Below are 18,963 nucleotides of genomic sequence, written 5' to 3'. Positions count from 1 at the left end.
CTGTCAAACTATTGAAAAATCACGTTTCTAAATGCAAGATTGCAAAGTATTTAGGTCTTCAACTACCATTATTAATATTGTGAAAAGATTCAGGGAGTCCAGAGAAATCTCAGTACATGTAGTGCAAGGCAGGCCCTCTGTTGAACGGGGATGATCTTTGAGCCCTAAGATGGCATTACATTAAAAACCATCATGCAACTCTCTAAATGCAGCCACATGTTATCGGGAGTACTTTGGAAAAACGTTGTCACTTAACACAGTCTGCTGCTGCATCAAGAAATGCAACTTGAATCTCTGTTACGCAAGGAGAAAGCTATACATCTGTTCAATGCAGAGATGGCGCTGAGTTCTCTGGGCCTGAGCTCATCTCAGATAGTCTAAAAGATGGTGGAAATGTGTGCTTTGGTCAGATGAATTCATGTTTCAGCTTGCTTTTGAGAAAAACTGACTTTGAGTCCTCAGTCCCAAAAACAAAAGGACCATCCAGACTGCCATGGTATGGGGGTGCATCAGTGCAAACGGTATGGCTTACAAGCATTTGTGTGAAGGTACCATTGTTATATGTTATATGGAGGCATATATTGGGACTGTACAGAGACATTTAATGGCATCAAGATGACATCTTTCCTGGAAAACAAGACAATGCCAGGCCTCATTCTACACATGCTAAAACTTCTAGACAACTTCTGGCTTCTAGACACTCTACACAGTAGAGGGGGTATTCTTGACTGCCTGCATGCAGTCCAGATCTGTCTCTTATGTCGGAGAATCAGACAATGATGACCACTGACCATTGAGCAGCTGTCTTGTATCATTGTAGATTGGGGGGGGGTTCCACTTGTAAAACTTCAACAATTAGTATCCTCAATTACCAAACATAAAAAAAAATAATAATAATTAAAAAAAAAAGTAATTTAAAGGAAAGGTGACAGTGGTAAACATGCCTCTGTCCCAACTTTTTTGGAGTGTGTTGCAGCCATCAAACTCAAAATGTGTATATATTTACAAAATACTCTTGAGTTGGTCAGTAAAATCTTATGAAAATCTTTTCTTTGAACTATTATCAGGTAAATAAAGGTTAGAGAGAATGAACAGATCACAGATTCTTGATTTTATAGCATTTTACAAAATGTAAAATCTGTATCTGGGGTTGTAAGTTCTATACACTTTAACTTTAATGGAAAGATCCATGTCATTTCACCCAAGAAAGGGCCAGGAAAGGTCTTTGTCCCATGTGAAAAGCAGCTAAATTATTTCTAAAATACAAGCTTTGCCCATTATTCTCTCACTGACAATGCCAGGGATTCTCGGAGAGCAGCTGCACTCTAACAGCCCTAGCAGACTCCTGTCCCTGAGGTCTCAGCGGCTCTTCTCTCCCTCTCTGCCCACAACTCTGAGCATGTCGCCATGTTTCCGTGGAAACAGGCAGCATCTCCTAACTGCCGGGCTGACTGTGTGATTACTGATCTCCTCCTGAGGTCTAGAGAGGCTTTGCAGGTCAAGTCATGTGACCTTAACAGGTAACAGTGGAACAGGATTCAGGGCCAAACACGATTGGCTGTTGTGTGCTGGTTGTGTTTTATTTAAGCATGGGGAGCCACGGTCTTCCAATCCCTTACAGACGAGTTCATCAAATCCGCGCCGATAAAACGTGGACATTTCGACACACAATCTATCATTCTTAGCCTGACAATCAAAGCATCAACATCCCTGATCAATCGGACAACGCGGAGTGACGGCATGTATGCCATACGCCCCCTCAGGTCACCATCATCATCTCTATCAAGCTGCGCTGATATAAACTGCTGAAGCGCATGCGAGTCAGCAGCATGTGGACACGCTGACCAGCGAATTTGAGCCCTGCGAGAGAGCGTGCCGGAGAGATTTCACCCCTGAGGGAGACGCGGCTCAGGCAGGTCGGTCTACCTCCAAACCACATTGACAGCGTGGAAATAGCAATCTGCCCAGCAAGAGGGCGTCATCTTGGACCTAGCTTCCACAATAAAACCCAATAAAGGTGGGATATTGGGAACGAGAGAAACAGAAACTAGGTGGAAAAAAGAGCTGACAGTTGACAAGCCCCCACACTCTCCCATCCACAGGAAGTGCACAAGTCAGATGAAGTCAGATGTAATGGCAGGAAGTACAGCAACCTCTGAACTGTGAAAAACTTCTAAGGAAAGGACTTGTTTGGGGTGCACGCTGTCAGACAGTTCTTCAATAGAGCTGATCCCAGAGTAACTTTCATGCTCTGCCCTGAGAAATGATGCAACATTCAAAACATACTTCCATGCTCATCAAATGAAGCAGGTTTTATTGCTGACAGGTTATAGAAATTTCACTCGACATACAATTCTATGCCAAGCGGCATGAAACATTGATTGAACGGGCCATCTCGCTGCAAATAAATGGGTCTATAGCGGCAGCTTATTGCTGTATTGTAAATAACAACATTTACCTGTGCTTCCTTATCTTCAAGCTTCCTCGCGTACATCTACGGGCCTTTTTCATAGCTCCAGCAACACAATAAAACAGCATTTTAAATGACAAGTGACACTTGCGGAGGCAATAACGGAGCCCCTCTAAATAAATAAAATAAAACAAATAACAAGCAGCCTCATATGGCTATGCTACCGCACTACGTGAGAAATAGTAAAAGCCAGTCTGCAATTACCGCATTACGGAGCTGTGAAATGAGGAAACATTGCCATCTCCCAGACAGTATATATTTATGAAGATTATTACCGTCATTTTTGAGAAAGTGGGGGCGAGGGGCGAAAGTAAGTGACAATAACAACATGAGCAGCTATGAACATTTCAGAAACAATAGTGACATGCTGTAATGTGACTGGGACAAAGACATGGCTTCGCAAATGGGTTGTGCCGAACGTCCCACAGCAAAATGGAACGTATTTATAGAATGGGGTGGGGGTGCGCACTCAATATTTCTTTTCCACTGTTCAATCAACACGGAACGTGTGTGTGCGGCAAAATCTAATTAAGTGATACATTCTCAGTATGCTGTCTTGGGGGGGAAGAATGAACACAATGAAACCCATTTAGATACAGAACATTAGAATAAACAGATTAGATCATAGATTATGATTATTTGCCTAAAAACTATTGCTCATCCTTGGTGTTACAATATTTAAATGCTAATATGTGTTAGGCAGTGATCCATTTCAAAGAAAAACTGCTTAAACTAACAAAAAAAGGTTCTAGTTTATTCTCGGAGAGCACAATTGAGAAATCACTCATTTCCAAATGTGCAATTTCCATGCAGGGATTGGGGGGGGGTGTAGTAGGACTTTCACATTATAGCCTATAAACTACACTAATGCTGAAAATAAAATAGAAATCTAAAGCCATAGAAATTACTTTTCTAGATATTTACAAAAAAAGGAGGGAAGAGAGAGAGGCAAAGACAGAGATGTTGCATGATAACAAATCAATAGCAAATAAATAATTTGGCTACTTACCGCAACTTTGCTTCCAGTTATCTGCATGCAGCGGTCAGCGGAGGGAAGTTAATGTGCAAAAAGACACAAACAGCACAATCATTAGTAGGCCAGAATCTCTCCAGTACTATCCTGCTGAAGTATTAGAGCTTATACTTTAAAATCACTAGCACACTGACCCTCTCTGCTACGCTGCTTACTCAGCTGAGAATTACACACTTAACAAGGTGGAGAGAGAGGGTTTAGACGGACACTAAAGACAATGTCTGCCATTTTGATGACTGCTTGGAACTTAAGGGTCATGATGAATTGATCTCTGATTTTTTAATGACGAGTTTTTAAAAGTGTCTCTCTGTTTGATTGGTTTTGATGACTGTGGAGAAGAAGAAAAAAAGCCTGGAGAAATGATTCATGTGTGAAATGACTGATGTGAAAATGTCATGTTTTAAAGTATACAGCATAAAAAGCAGCTCTGCCTCAACAATTTATTGTTTCCAATCCGCAAATCATTACTTCAGGATAATAAAGTGGTTTCTATATTAAGGGCATTTTTTGACAGTCAATACAAAAATTCAGAAGGGATCATCACTCAATGATATTTTGTAAGAATCTTGTAGATTTTTACAAAATTAACCCCAATGTGGTATTTTATTCATGAGCAGATGGCCTCCTAAAATGCCTCCATAGGCCAAAAATCAATCAAATGTCACTGGTAGTTTCTATCAAGTGTCAAATTATACATAGCTCAAAGCTCGATGAAGTCAGCATGTTTTTTGTTTTTTTCTTGGCCAAGCCGTAATGACAATTACTAGGCTTAATTCTAGGGGAAGGCTTTCTTCTGGGAGCATAATTGTGTCTACAACGGAAACTGATGTAAAAGTAGATTTATCTGGCACTATTCTCACTTCTTCAGCAATACAAAACTACCGGTGATAGTTTCTAAATCTGATCTGTTCTTTTTCTTTTAACATAGCTGTTGTTTTTAACTCCCACAATCACATTTTAGGTTAAGGTTTATGACTATAATAAAGTCAATTTTAACAGCGTAACCTTTTGATCAATAAAGTGCTACTTTTGAGTCCAATTTTGCACATCCCTGGCAAATATGCTCAAACAAATCATTAAGGGTTTGGGTCTTGACCCTAAACAAAAAGTCACCTGCTTGTGCAATCACCAGACGTGCTGGACGGCTGCCAAATATTGTTAGCACCACGCCGTGTTTGGCTGGGTTTGATGAATGTTGTATTTTTATTGCAGCCTGATCAAAAGAACAGACATTATCTTGAAACTACATAAAGAACTGTCAGGGAGGAGCCTGAGGGGAAAAGCTGCTGCTAACATCAATTTACACAAATTCCACAAAACAACACCTCATTGTCACTTTACTGTGGTATTAATACTGTCAATTCCTGAGGCACATGAAGGGCAGGGAGAAGAAAAAAAAAGAAAACTTAAACCAGATGATGATAATTGTTGTAATGCAGAATTAGGCAGTCATGTAATATGCTAATTATAAAGGAGCTATTATGAAGTAGCTCCAGTAAACAAACTTCAGAAGAAATGTCATCTTCTCAAGGGGTGGGTATTTATATCCTCACTCCTGCTCTTCTCATGACCATCAAATGCTTCATGATACAAATCTATTAATGCAATTATTTATTTATTTATTAGCTTCTGCATCCTAGACAGGATCATATCATCTCTCAGGAACTGTCATAAACGATTACAAGAACTTGTGCTGTAATTAAGCTTTCGTGTCTCTGTAATACCACAGTATTGACAATGTTCAGGTGAATATCATGGGTACGACATTGTTTCCTTCCACCTCAAAGACCATGCCTAGACACATTCAGTTCCTTACATGAATCATTTTGTTTAGGTGCGAAACAGTAAAGCAAAGTCAAAGCTTTTCATGACATTAGCAGAGCAAGAGAGAAAAGACATGCTTTGGCACTTATGAGGACAATGACACCTGTCAGAGACTGAAAAGGTGAGAAAGCATTTCATGAAAAGTTGATGGTCAATGACGTCCGCAGAGCAATGAGGCAACATTGGTTTTCACTGTATGTGGCTTTACAGCTATGGTCAGGTTACATATCCCTTGCAAAATTAAGATGTTTAGCATTTTGAAAAATATTATTTTTGTCTAATATATGTAAACATATGTTGTGTCAAACAGCTTCAGCATTAATTCAGCTTATTTTTTTATCATTGCGAGTAGTATGTACATACTTAAGCAGAGTTGTATATTTAAATGCAAAGGCGCTTTCCCGTAATGAGACATTATAGTGGTGGTGGAAGTCATGTAAAAGCCTCATACTGAGACCCCCTGGAAAGTGTGGTGAGAGCTCTTAGCTGTGCATGCTGAAGAACTCAAGTTAAAAAAGAAGCGCAGAAGCTTTCTTTTTTTTTTAAGAAAGAAACGCAGGCAAAGGATGTAACTATTATAATAATAAATATGCATTTTATTCATTAGGCTACTTTTCTTTGGCAAATAGCTGTTCAAGAATGTTCAGTGTGAAGAAAAAAAAAAAGGTGTGACTATAAAATATAATGAAAGCATGCATTAAGAGAAAAGGTGTTGGCTGTAAATAATAAAAGGAGCTGTGAACCATGGGAGCTGCAAGTTTCTGTCACACAAGCAATAATATCTGAGCTATCAAAGAGGACAGACATTGCTGGTGTGAAACTTCTCTATTCTTCGGTTTTTCTTTTATTTCATCGCTCTGCCCTCCTGCCAGGCAGGAGCTGTGGGAGTCTGTCGCACACAGACAGACAGGCAGGCAGGCTGCGGCAGGAGTGGATCGGATGGGTTTGTTTTCCCACTAATATTTGCTCTGTAAAGCTGTGTGCTGAAACACAATCTACTGTAGGCAGATCGGCACACTCGGGGAGATAGCAGCAGATTAAGTGGGATGGATGGACTCCGCTCTCCCTTCTTTTATTTAGACAGGTTTGGGTTATTAATGCGGAGGTGTGCAGAGGCCGTCTCCGTGCTGTCTGCTCTTGGCCTCGCTCACCCCTGCTAAATTACACCTGCAGCGACTCAAGCGGAGACCACGGGCCTCCTCTACCGTCAGACCACCACTTAATTACTCCCACTCGCCAACCAAAGAAAGGACATTGACCCAGTGCAGTCAGAGACAGACAGCACAGGAGAGACTTTCTCTGGACGTGTGTCAGTGTGTGTGTGTCAGCCTTAGTCCTTGCAACTCACAACTCAAAAACACCCTTAGTAGCTATTCGACAGACAAAGAAAATGCATTCGAACAATGATTCAGAGAGTGAACAGAATGTGAAGGTTTTAGTTACAAATTAGTCATGACGCAAAATAAATTCCTAGCATCTCATGCTTCCAACAGCTGTAAAATTTTAGAACATTGTTAAAGTCAACATGGATTCAAAATGACCCATTTACTTTCTCAATACGTGTTCCAGGTCTTATTCTGTGCAATTCATTAGTACACTTTACATAATAATAATAGTAATAATAATAATAAATAAATAAGTAAAATGTTTGCCTATAGGGTTAGAATAATAATTTACGACTACTGAAACAAGATGAGTACAATAAAAAAAAAATACTACAGAAATTGCATTTTTATGCTTATAAACAGATACACGGTTTTATAATTCATATTTGAATGACTGCAGGAACCCTGAATAACAATTCTTCAATTTTCAATCCCTCCCCTCCAACCACTTTTTTTTCGTGACGTAAAAAATGTAAATGAATAAAAGCAATCCTACAGCCGTTTTTTTCTATTTCACTCAGAAACACACCACTTTTAATTTACACAATTAAATGAACGCATATTCTGTTCCATGTTGACTTTAATAGTTTGTCAGCAGAAAGAGGCATACATGCTGTTTGACTCATAAAAGACAAAGGCACTTCCATAAAAGACAAGGGCACTTTTTAAATAATCGGAGAGAAGATTTTTTTTCAGCGGCTTAAAGTTACATTAATTGCGTCATAGTCAAATCAGTAATATAATTTGCACACATCTGAATATTTGCGCTACTCCCACAAAATCAGCAGTATGCAGATATGGTATGCAGCTTGGTTGGTAGTTTGAGCTGAATGTTTAAAAGAGGAGGAGTAGGAGGAGATCTCTTGGTGCTAAAGTTGAGCATTACAGGGAAAAGTGTGTTGTGCGTGTGTTAAACATCTCTTATCACATAAAAGCACATCTTTTCCCTAGAATGGAGAGCACGCATTCCCAACCTCCTCCTAGCTTGTCAGAGCGCTGTGTTCAGCCTCCACAATGACATGCTGCTGGTGAGTGCCTCTGGTTTTGCTGAGGGGGCTACAGGGGTGCACAGAGACAGGAAACCCCTCCCCCTTCCTACTTTGAGACTACAATACTTATAACGTGAGGCTCACTGCTGCAGAATTCAATCATCTCTGATTATCCTCATTATTAATAATGCTGGTTAATTATCATAGCTGGGAGGAAAGCTAATGAAAACAGACGCTGAAGGCTGGCCAGAGGAGCCGCCTACGGAGCGAGTGAGGGGAACGTGGTGTTTGCGCAGAGTCTAACCTCGGCAGGACCTACTTTATAAAGGGAATGAAGAGAATTCACCCCAAAAGCCTTGGATTACCCCGTGAGACGGTGGCGTTCCAGCCTTTATTCATCTACGGTGATGAAAGAGCCATGTTTCAGCTTACCGAGCAGAGACAGTGATGCGTACCAAATTCTAATGAAAACTTGATCCCCGGCAATATGAAGCTTTTGGAAAGTGCAATACAACAAAAGCAGCCTGATAAGCACCCCGAAAAAAAAGGTGAGAAAGGATAAAATACAAAATAAATAAATCAGAATAAATAATAAATAAAAGAGCTAAAGGAGGCGGCAATCAAAGATTTGGGGCTTTAGCAAGAGAGGCAGAAAGCAGATCAGGTTAAGCTCATTATTCCGTAGTGTCTCGTCATGTGGTTCATCCCCACTCTCTCCTCTGTCTGTTTCTCTCTCTTTCTAAGACCGGCCACCCCAGTGTTTGTGGTGCACTTACAGATTTGGCCGTGGCAGAAATGTACTGGACCACCATCTCCCGTTTGGTGCTCAGGTCCTTTTTTCGAAGGGGGGCCTTACGCTCTTCATTCAGGTTCATGTCCTCCTGTAGACAGACACAAAAATACAATGAATATACATTATAATACATTTTAAATATATAAAATGTATAAATAAACTTAAAAAAATTAATCTACTTGAATGTATAAATCTGAAATTTGTTCTCACTGCACATTCATGATCACAGTAAGGACACTGTCCTATAGAACCAAGGTTAGATAGAGTAACAAAGCCTTGATATATGTTTCCATGACAAGTCAAGGAGATGTCGTATGTGCAACAAAGAGTCCTTCTCCTGAGATAGACCAAGGATGCATTACTGTGGAGCCATGCTGCCCTCTGGTGAAGAGAAAAGGGACTGTGTTCTTTGCTTTAAAATGAGACCCAAGAATGTGTGGGTGAATAACAGAAGGAAAAATTTACAGACAATGACAACTCAAGGATGAAAGGGTGAGGGTTGTTGATTTCAAAGCTACTTGTAAAGTTATCTTTTCATATTTTTTTTTTTTTTAATTATTTAAAAAAAAAAGAGAGAGAGACTTGCCAATTTTGAAAACCGTCACTCTGGGCATTTGCTACATGTGGCTAACAGCACATCCATTGAATTGGTGATAAAGTGAAGGACATCTTTTCAAAGATGAACATTTCAACAGTTTTACATCAAACCACTGTCACTCTCCTTTCCCCTCACGTAAAACAAGGCCTTTAATGAATCAGTGAGCCCTGTTGATGTGGCATCTTAATTGGCTCCTTATTCCAGTTCCCGCTCTCCAGCATGATTTACCCATCATGATTAATTATGTCCTCAAAGCTTGGAATTATTAAATCAAAGGCCAGGGTTGGCATAATTGAATCCTTTTACGGAAGCAGCCGGATCCACTAATGCAAAGGTATAAATGCGTGAGGGTTTTTTTTTTCCCCTCTTCAACAGCAATGTGAGACCAGTTGCTTCATCCTCTTAACTTGAAGCTCTATTAATCTCAGCGCTGGGGAAACTTCATAAAGTCATCCACAGGAACAATGCAGACCAATACAGACCATTAAAACTAAAATAATATAGTTGTACGGCATGCGAGTCTGATCCCCCAAGGGCACAGAGAAGGGGTTCCAGGGAAATGGTAATCAGTAGATCTGTCTCTCACTTTAAATTGTTGTGGAGAATGGCCAAGTTTCCTGGAGGAACAAAGGCATAATTTTTCATGTTTGATCTTGGTCAATTGGGTTATTTTGGAGAAGGATTCTGAGGAATTCTCAGAAATTCAAGCAATCCGCTTAGGAATGTAAGGACAGCCGGAAGAACACTTATTAGTTAAAGTGCCATACATCAAAATAAGCCAAATGTACTTTTGAGAATCTAGCAAAGTTCAAGGAGAAGCAATTTCTCCTTCAATCTGGAAGAAAGGGAACAGGATTGACAATTACGCTGCTACTAATATTTAAGTGCATCTGGCCACATTTACTAAATAATTAAAGTACACGCAACATAAGGCAAAAGTACGTTGGACGTCCCCCAAGACCGCTAGAAGAATGGAGAAATGGCATCTGAGTGAGTAGACCAAACGCTGCCAGAGTATGGTTTGGAGAGGGAGGATAAAGAGTAGATAGGGGGGTGATTGCATCTGCAGGGGTAACAGCCTGACCTCATCAATCCCAGAGTCCTCCCTCGGACCAGGCACCTCTGTCTCCGTTTTAATGTTAATGGTGCAGGAGGAATAGCAGTGGTTGACTGAATGATGATGCAAACCAGAGGAGCTGGCATGTCATGATCCTGCCAGTGCTGTTTCTCAGCACGAGAGGCGCGTTAAGAGCCCTCACCCGTGTCTTAACATGCCGTCACCCGGCTCATGAAAGGATTTACCGCTGTGCATTTTTATCAGGCCTTGGGTCCAGCTGCGCGCATGCACGCACAATGGCAAGTACGGGCGACACTGGCTCTATCTCTCTCATCGTGTACACATTAAGGCGAGCATATCATATACTTAGTGCCATGGCCACTAACCTTGTTCATCAAAGAGCTGGGGCTTTCATTTGTCGAAGAGCTCTTCTGTTTACCATAGCCCTTTGATGCAAGGCACATTAGTGCACCCTTATTTTTCTTCCACCAAGCCATGTGCTGCACTGCAATCTCAGAGATCTGCCCACCGGCATTAAAGTGTGTGTGTGTGTGTGTGTGTGTGTGAGTTTGTGAGTGTGTGTGGGGGGGGGGGGGGTGTTGTGGTAATTTATTTGCATTTGGTCAACACTTTCAAGTTTGTATATTGAAGAACAACCTCAAATTTGGCCTTAACACTGATGAAGTGAATCAATATCTGTGTGTGGCATGAGTATGCACTGCAGGAGAGAAACGCCAGTAAGAAAGAAACAGTTTCATATATTAGATTGGTGTGATTTTGTTTTGTGGCACATGAATCTTTCCTATATGGAGACCAACAGACTAGCTGATCCATAATCTCAATGTCAATTGCATCTGGAAGAGAAAAGCATTTTTTCCCTCGATTGCTTCATTATGATTATTATGCTTTCAAAGAAAAAAAGCCAATTCTGTTCTATGCAACATGTTTTAGACCTGTAAACCTGCCTGGCTTGTCAAGCAGCAAATTGAAGCCTAGGTTTAATGTTCCGCAATCTGGAGAACAAAAACAGCAATTGAGAGGTTATGTGAGTGACAGGCAGTTACTAACGCAAGTAAATATGGAGGTCCAAGATTCTCTAGCAGGTGAAAGATTAGTGCAAACATTTGAAACAAATGAACAAATCAAACTGATTATAGCCCACCATGTCAGAGAATGCAAGGCGATTACAGACAATGTGCTGCATGACTCAGTTCTACATATGACCACGCCACCTGGTTGTTTGCACAATACATTTGAAAAGAGGAAGACCGGCAGTAGTCTAACATTTTGAAGCTCTAAGAAAGACACCCTATCCTCCTACGTTTAATAACATCAGTGAAAAGTAAGAGTAAAAGCAAAATTAGACACTTGGGGACTTTGTTCAGCTATATGGTCTGCAGTCACATTAAAATAATTGAAACTCGCTCTACAAGTCCACGAATTGATTCCCTCTAGATCCTCATTCAGATATAAGTACCATGTTTGATGTCAAAGATATTTGGTCCCAAGAAACAAGAGAACCAACGTTTGATGTCCAACCTGACGCAATGTGTCGAAATGTGCAATATTTTATTTGAAAGCTACAGCACAGAACAGGATTTTTTAGTTTTTTTAATGATGACCTAAATTTTGTCTATTCGTCAATTACAAAAAAAGTATCTTCTTTTTTTGAGCTTTACAGACATAAAACATAAATAAATCTTTTTAAATTTCTTGTTTTCTGTTCCACAAAGAAAGAAAAAAAACACAGTATACACTAGCGTTCAAAGGTTGGACTCTTTAAAAAATGTTTACTTTTATTCAGCAAGGACGCATTTGATGCAATTGATCAAATGTGAAAAAAACATCTAAATTGTCACAAAAAATATCTATTATTTCAAAATTTTAAACTTTCTATTTATCAAGGAATCCTGAAATAATATATCAAGGTTTCCAAAACAATATTAAGCTGCACAACATTGAAAATAATAAGAAATGTTACTTGAGCTTTAAAGCTTATTTTAAACTGTAATATTTCAAAATATTACTTTTGAATGAATCTGAACAAATGTTATTTTTTGTTACATTCACTATTGCTTTCTAGTTGGTATAACAAAGAAAAATCTAATGGAATGCCACGGCAACCATCACACAGAACAAAACCGGGCTGTGGTTCACCACACACATTATGCAGTTCATTTCCCCACATAAATGCTGTAAAAAATCTAAGAATTTTTGTGGTGGGGAGTCCAGTTATCCAGGTACAGGTCAATTATCAATGTGGAATCTACCTAATGAAGTGTACAATTCACTGTCGAGCCTAGAAGGCAGTTTAGAGTACATAAAATGAGCACTGAAAAGCCGTCCTGCTCAGGGGCAGCAAAATTGGCAGAGTTTCTAATCTACAGACAATAAATCCACAGAAATGATCAAATAAAATAAAAAAGATTCATAGACAGACTCTGCTGTGACAGACACAGGTTGGGGAGAGCGACCCAAAACAAAACAAAAAAAAACTAATACAAAGCAAACATTTTCCTTGTCTGGGAAATAATCCTTCCATTGTTCTGCAGCCAGATTTTGTTATTTGACTTGTCTAGGCCAAAACAAGTGCAAGTTCAATTGAGGCCTGTGTATGCAGCAACTCTGTCGATTTTGGTGTCTTGGGGATTGAAGGGAGTGTGTGTCTCTGTACAGATAAACAGAGCAGGAACTTCACAGGTAGGGTGAAGACAGCATTCAGCCCTCACTGTGAGTAAAATAAAACTGTTAAGACAATAATACGCTGCTTCTCCCTATCCATAACAGCTTGTTCTATCGTATGTGGCAGATGCTCTACTGACAGCTGTCAACATATCACACTTTATGACCGAATTAGCAAGAGGAGTCATGCATATAAAAGCGTGGTAGCTAATGTATATTCTCTCCCAGAGGGGAAAACGAGCAAGTGTCAAGCCAAGGCAACGCTCAGTTAATGCAACCTGTCGGCAGAGAGCACAAACCTCTCGAAGCCCATTCTCCACTCGTGATTGACAGCAGAAGAGAGATGCGGACAGATAAGGTGTCTTTGACGATCCATGCATTGTAAACGTGGCTACTACAGAAACATATGAAGAAACAAATGGCTGTGCTGAGTCACCACAGGCCTTCGGATTCAATTCCGGATAGGAAACAGACCATAATAAAAATGACTTAAAATAAGTACACTTTAGCACACTTTTTAAATTAGCACTTACTACAGTGAACATAACTGCATGTTAATTGCAATTAAATGAAAATATATTATAGTTTAACGTTCTGCTATTTCGTGTTGTTTTTGGAACCACTTGGGTACATTGTTATTTGTCATTTCATTATTACTTCTGTTGTCTTCAAAATATGTGCATTATCGAATGTACTGACAAACATTTGATAAGCTAAAGCATTTGATAAGCCCTTTTCCTTTAGTGTGTAATGCATCTGTTTCTGTATGTATAAGATCTGCAAAGTTACAAAGCTCATAGTCTCCCACAAAGAGATTTATTCAATCTAACAGAGGACACTGATCCAGACCGGCATAAAACGCCTCGACCGAAGCCCAGGTATTTCTTCCTCAAACATCGAAGTCACAATGTGGCATATTAGCATAAATTCCCACCCAAAGGCATATGCAAGCGAAGACAAGGCTTCAGTAAATTGTAGTGTTGTCGTCATGTTATGGAGATGCTTTGTGTTTGAATGTGAATGCAAAACTGCTTTGTTTGGAGGTTAAAATTTATGAATAAAGCGGATTCTGAGCAGTGCAACTCAAAAGATTGCTTGTGCACAGCACATTTTACAGAGGACAGCTTCCTGAATCTGGGAGACTACAATGCCAGCTATATACAACTTACAAATATACTAACACAGTAAAATATTCTGCTCAAGTCGTGCTTGCAAACTTGGTTCCGATTGATTGGCTTGATCATCCGCATTTTCAGAATCGGACTCGGGCTTGAACTGATACAGTAAAACCGGCTACATTTATTAACTGTGTTTACAATTGCTTAACACCTTGGAAGCTGCAGCTCGGGATTATGGTGGCGTTTTCTACACATTTCTGACACACACTTGAGGTGTTTGCCCAATCATAACGCACTGGGTCTGCTGGCCAATCAGATCACTCTGAGCTTTTCAGAAGTAGGAGCTTTGTAGAAATCAGCGCGTGTCAGACAGACTAGATGATAGGGAATAGAGTAGCGCAGGTATTACGTCACTTTGTCGGCCAACCAGCAGTTAGCATCACACTGGTTCCATCAACAAAAACCCAATAGGATTTTTCCATAGGCTTTTGGATTATCGCAAAATGATACTCACCTGTTTTGTCCATCAAGATAATTTTCACAGATGAACACAACTTTTATGAAATTTGAAGCCTAAATACAGTTGGCAGAATTAAAAAGGTAAAGGCTATAAACAAACTACACCATGGTCCCACACCTCCAACGTCACCATCACTAAGCTTTTTCAACACAACTTTTTCAGTTTTTATCTAAAAAACATTTTACCAGAACGTTTGAGTTAGAATAGTTAATAAGAGCAAAATTATAAGCATAACAAGGCTGTAAAAGCAGACTGAGTTTACCTATTCGGCATGATGACATTTAATGCCCCGACAGCCTCTGTAATCCCATTTAGCCACTTGTGGGGTAATACTGATGTATTTATTCGTAGAAAACTTAAAAGTACCTTGAGCTTTTATTTCAGCCATTTGACCAAAATCTCATTCAAAAAACTATGGAACCAGAAATGCTAAAATGCTATCTCGTTTCTGCATTTTGAAATACAAAGTGACATAATACCTGCACCACTCTATAGAGGAGCTGCAATAATGTACAGTATGTGAAAAATAATGTGTTTTTGAACATTAAAGCATGTAAACCTATTCTGTATACTCTAACAAAATAATGAACTTTTAAAATAGCATCATATCATTAGCATCTATAGAAACTTATAAGTCATGTATTTAAATATAAACTTTGTAATTTACACATTTTAATGAAGTTGCAACTGCAATATTTAAAACGTATAAACTTTAAAAGAACATTGAATAAAACTAAAGTAATTCATGTGTGCTTTAGTCTGTTAGTCAGCACATAAAAATAAGTGTACTTCATGGCATTACAACAGATTATTGAAACATAATGATTTAAAATGTAGTTTAAAATAAAACTTTAAATTTGGCATCATTGCAGATTATTACAAGTGTACTATCCCTGAACTGCCCCTTTAAAAGTGTGTTAAAGGTCCCATGGCATGGCATTTTTCTATTATTTTATAGTGTTTTCTGAGGTGTACTTATATTATTAGTATGATTTTTACATCATAAAATGTCATAATTTAGAAATAAAAGGCATTTTTTCTATACTGCTGTTTGCCCTGTGGCTGAATGCCCTGCTTCAAGAGGCGTGTCTGCTGTGAGACTTCAGTAAAAACGCCCACTGTTGTGATTGGCTGACATCTTTACATTTTAAATGAGCGGAGGGGGCGTGGTTTAACGAGGCACGAGCAGGCACGAGTCTGCCAGAGAGACGGATGGACCTGTGTTCACTTCTCATCAGTTCTCTCAGCATGTCTCAGTTCAGGGTGAACTGTTGTAGTTACTAGCATATACTTCAGGTTATTAGTTTATTTCTAGTCGGAGGGGCTGTCACTCATGTCAGAAAGTTAGTAACTTTAGTAAATTATGGATCAGCGCTGACTCGAGACGCGAACCGTTTAGAACGATTCAGTCCGATTTGGTGAACTGGTTCGGTTCACTAAAAAGAACCGATTCAAAAGAATGATTCGTTCGCGAACCGGACATCACGGAGACGAAGCGATTGCTAACAAAGTTATTTATAGTAACTACTGAGTTATGAGAGCGCTGTCAGTCAGCGCGAGTTTATTGTGTTTGTATCTGAGAGTTCTGAATAAACACGAGTCCCAGTCACACCGAGTCCTCTTCATCATTATTCTACCAACTTTGTAACACATGCAATGTACCATTACAGCGAGATGAACGAGTTAGTAAGTGTTGAGTATAGCATTATTTTTAGTATTTAGCATTATTTAGAGTATTTAGCATTATTGTGTTTGTATCTGAGAGTTCTGAATAAACACGAGTCCCAGTCACACCGAGTCCTCTTCATCATTATTCTACCAACTTTGTAACACATGCAATGTACCATTACAGCGAGATGAACGAGTTAGTAAGTGTTGAGTATAGCATTATTTTTAGTATTTAGCATTATTTAGAGTATTTAGCATTATTGTGTTTGTATCTGAGAGTTCTGAATAAACACGAGTCCCAGTCACACCGAGTCCTCTTCATCATTATTCTACCAACTTTGTAACACATGCAATGTACCATTACAGCGAGATGAACGAGTTAGTAAGTGTTGAGTATAGCATTATTTTTAGATATGTTCCAATCATATGAATAGCGGCATTGAGTAACGTTACACAGCGCAAACAAAGACACAACAGCTGTAATCGAATGTATTCCAGTTTATTGTGGGGAAAGCTGGCTAGCCTAGCCGGATACCCTCACGCTTACCCTCCTTCAGCTTAATCTCACGCCGCGTTTGGTGCCTCCGCTGTGGGCCAGATGCAGTACTGGGGGTCGGGGATGTTGGAGGCCGAGCTTCGGCGTGCGTGAAGTTTATCTCTAAAGATGTGACTGCTGATGTTAAACAGAAAAGACTGTATGCACATTTTAGAACAGATAGACGCGACAAGGACGTACAAAAACACTGACTCACAAGATAGAAAACACAAAAACACCGCTCTGTCGGGAGAGAGAGAAGCCGCTGCGTGTCCACAAATAATAAATAATAAGCTACACATAAGAAATCAATGATCACAGATCAGAAGGAACTGAAGAAAGACTTCTGTTTTCATTTGTACATCCAAACACTGAGAAACTGCCAGTGTTCACTCGTTCACAAGTAACGTTAATGATCTCGAGTGTTTGCATGGGTGTGGCAGATTCTCTGGGCGGAGGAAAGGGAGGAAACCGCTCCTGCTTGGACGTCAAACCAGGAGACTTCAGGATTGGCTCGTCTGGCCTGTCATTTTCTCAAAGGCAGAGAGAGACAGCCAGAACTCGGGTTTACACCGATCAACATTTCTATCCACTTGGGGACAATATTCAGGCTAGGGGAACTCATATTAATGTTGAAATACCTCATAAAATGAAAATTTCATGCCATGGGACCTTTAAAGAAACACAGTCATGCAAGTGTACTCTTTTCAAGTACACTGAAGTGGCCTTATATTTAAATCAATATTATATTATCTGCAAGTACAGCTTTTTGAAAAAGAATTCTTAGTTGAACGACAACCTAGTTATAAACTTAAACAAAATCCTTGCTAAACTCATTTTATATTGCTGTCAAAGAGTTAAAATGTCACAGAGAAAACTTTTGATAGCCTAATTTACACCCTTAACATGAGCTCCACGCTTTGATATGCATCAGTGATAAAGGGCATCTGAGGTCATACAATGCCTCGGGCACAGTGCAGATCACAGGGTGAGAAAACAAACTCACCATCATCTTCTCAAACAAGTCGACGATCTCTTTCTCTGACAGGTTCATGGAGCGCTCGTCCAAGAAAGGCTGGGGCACAGGCAGCTCGGTCGGGGTAGAGATGGGGTCTGTGGGGTGCTGGATAAGAGGCTTCTCCTTCTTCGTGCCTTGCTTTCGAAAACTGGTGATTCTGTCACGCTGGAGACACAAATAACTAAGTAAATAACTGGTGCATATATCAGAACAAAAAACAGGACATACATCTGAAAGTGGAAATGCCTTCTGAATAACTTTTATGACCCCATGAAACCCCCTGAGTGCGGTTTTCTGTCTTCTGTTGATCTATTTCCTATTAAGACAGGAAATTTAGGAGAGGCATATTAATGGGTTTGTCCATTTAAAAAAAAACGGTAATATGCTTTAAAGGGTTACTTCAGTGATTTAGCATTAAGCTTTGTATTTATGTGGTAGAAATGTGAAATTATTTTTGAATTTGGTGCCTTCTAGACTGTGAAAAGACAGAAAATGTATTTTTGTCTCATGGGGATGAAAGACAACAACTCCCAGAAAGCACTTGCTTCCTTGCCCACCATGGCTCAAACCCAACGTCGGTTTCATTTTTATAGTAATACAATAATTTCGTTCAGCTAGAGAATAAAATTAAAAACTAAATGTGTCTTTTCAATAACGTGTGAGTGAGCCGAACGAAAGTCATGAGACAAACGCAGCAGGAGTCAGATTTCATTCATCACGAGAGAACAGAACTGAGGTAAGCGCGGCAGTCATTTACAGCGCGTGTCCAGTCTGGCACGTTCTCAGACCGCATATGGAAGCTAAACTTTCACAGGAATTCGTTGAAAAGTTGAAACACTCACTTTCTCTGCACTGCTCCGTTATGAATGCCAGAAGCCGAGCGGCCGTGCGCATTTACATTCTGTGAGTGAGATGAGATCCCTCCCCTATGAAAACGGGTTGATAACATGCGGAACAGCTCCCTCTACTGGCTGTAGTAATAATAATAATAATAATAATAATACATTTTATTTCTAACGCGCTTTTCTTCAAACTCAAAGCGCTACAACCTCATACAATAGAGAATAATTACAATAAAATACAATAAAATAGTCACATGTAGTTACAATAAGCAGCTCTAAAAAGGTGTGTCTTTAAAGACTTCTTAAAACCCTCTAATGTTGAAGAGTCTCTAATTTCCGGTGGTAGAGCATTCCAAAGACGTGGTGCTGAGACCGAGAATGCTCGACCACCCTTGGAATTTAGATTATGTCGGGGCTGCTGGAGGATGCAT

At 39.7% G+C, this 18,963-nt stretch overlaps 1 protein-coding gene across 10 annotated transcripts in view; it reads right to left on the bottom strand.

The window, feature by feature from the left end:
• The window catches only part of diaph2 (diaphanous-related formin 2), a 551,295-nt gene that overhangs the window by 488,399 nt on the left and 43,933 nt on the right, over positions 1–18,963 (bottom strand). For 8 of the 10 annotated variants that reach the window (XR_013818231.1, XM_079839686.1, XM_079839689.1 and 5 more), the window contains 3 exons: positions 17,679–17,855; positions 8,478–8,582; positions 3,480–3,500 (listed from right to left, as the gene is read on the bottom strand). Coding sequence is in view for 8 of the 10 variants with exons in the window: in XM_079839686.1 (XP_079695812.1) it covers positions 3,480–3,500; positions 8,478–8,582; positions 17,679–17,855 (303 nt within the window). In the remaining 2 variants the exon portion in view is untranslated. The remainder of the gene's footprint in view (positions 1–3,479; positions 3,501–8,477; positions 8,583–17,678; positions 17,856–18,963) is intronic. The other 2 variants (XR_013818232.1, XM_079839690.1) reach the window with 1 other exon arrangement.

This window comes from Gobio gobio (genome assembly GCF_949357685.1).
Source record: "Gobio gobio genome assembly, chromosome: 16".
Taxonomy (NCBI): Eukaryota; Metazoa; Chordata; class Actinopteri; order Cypriniformes; family Gobionidae; genus Gobio; species Gobio gobio.
This window is presented reverse-complemented; position numbering and strand designations above follow the sequence as displayed.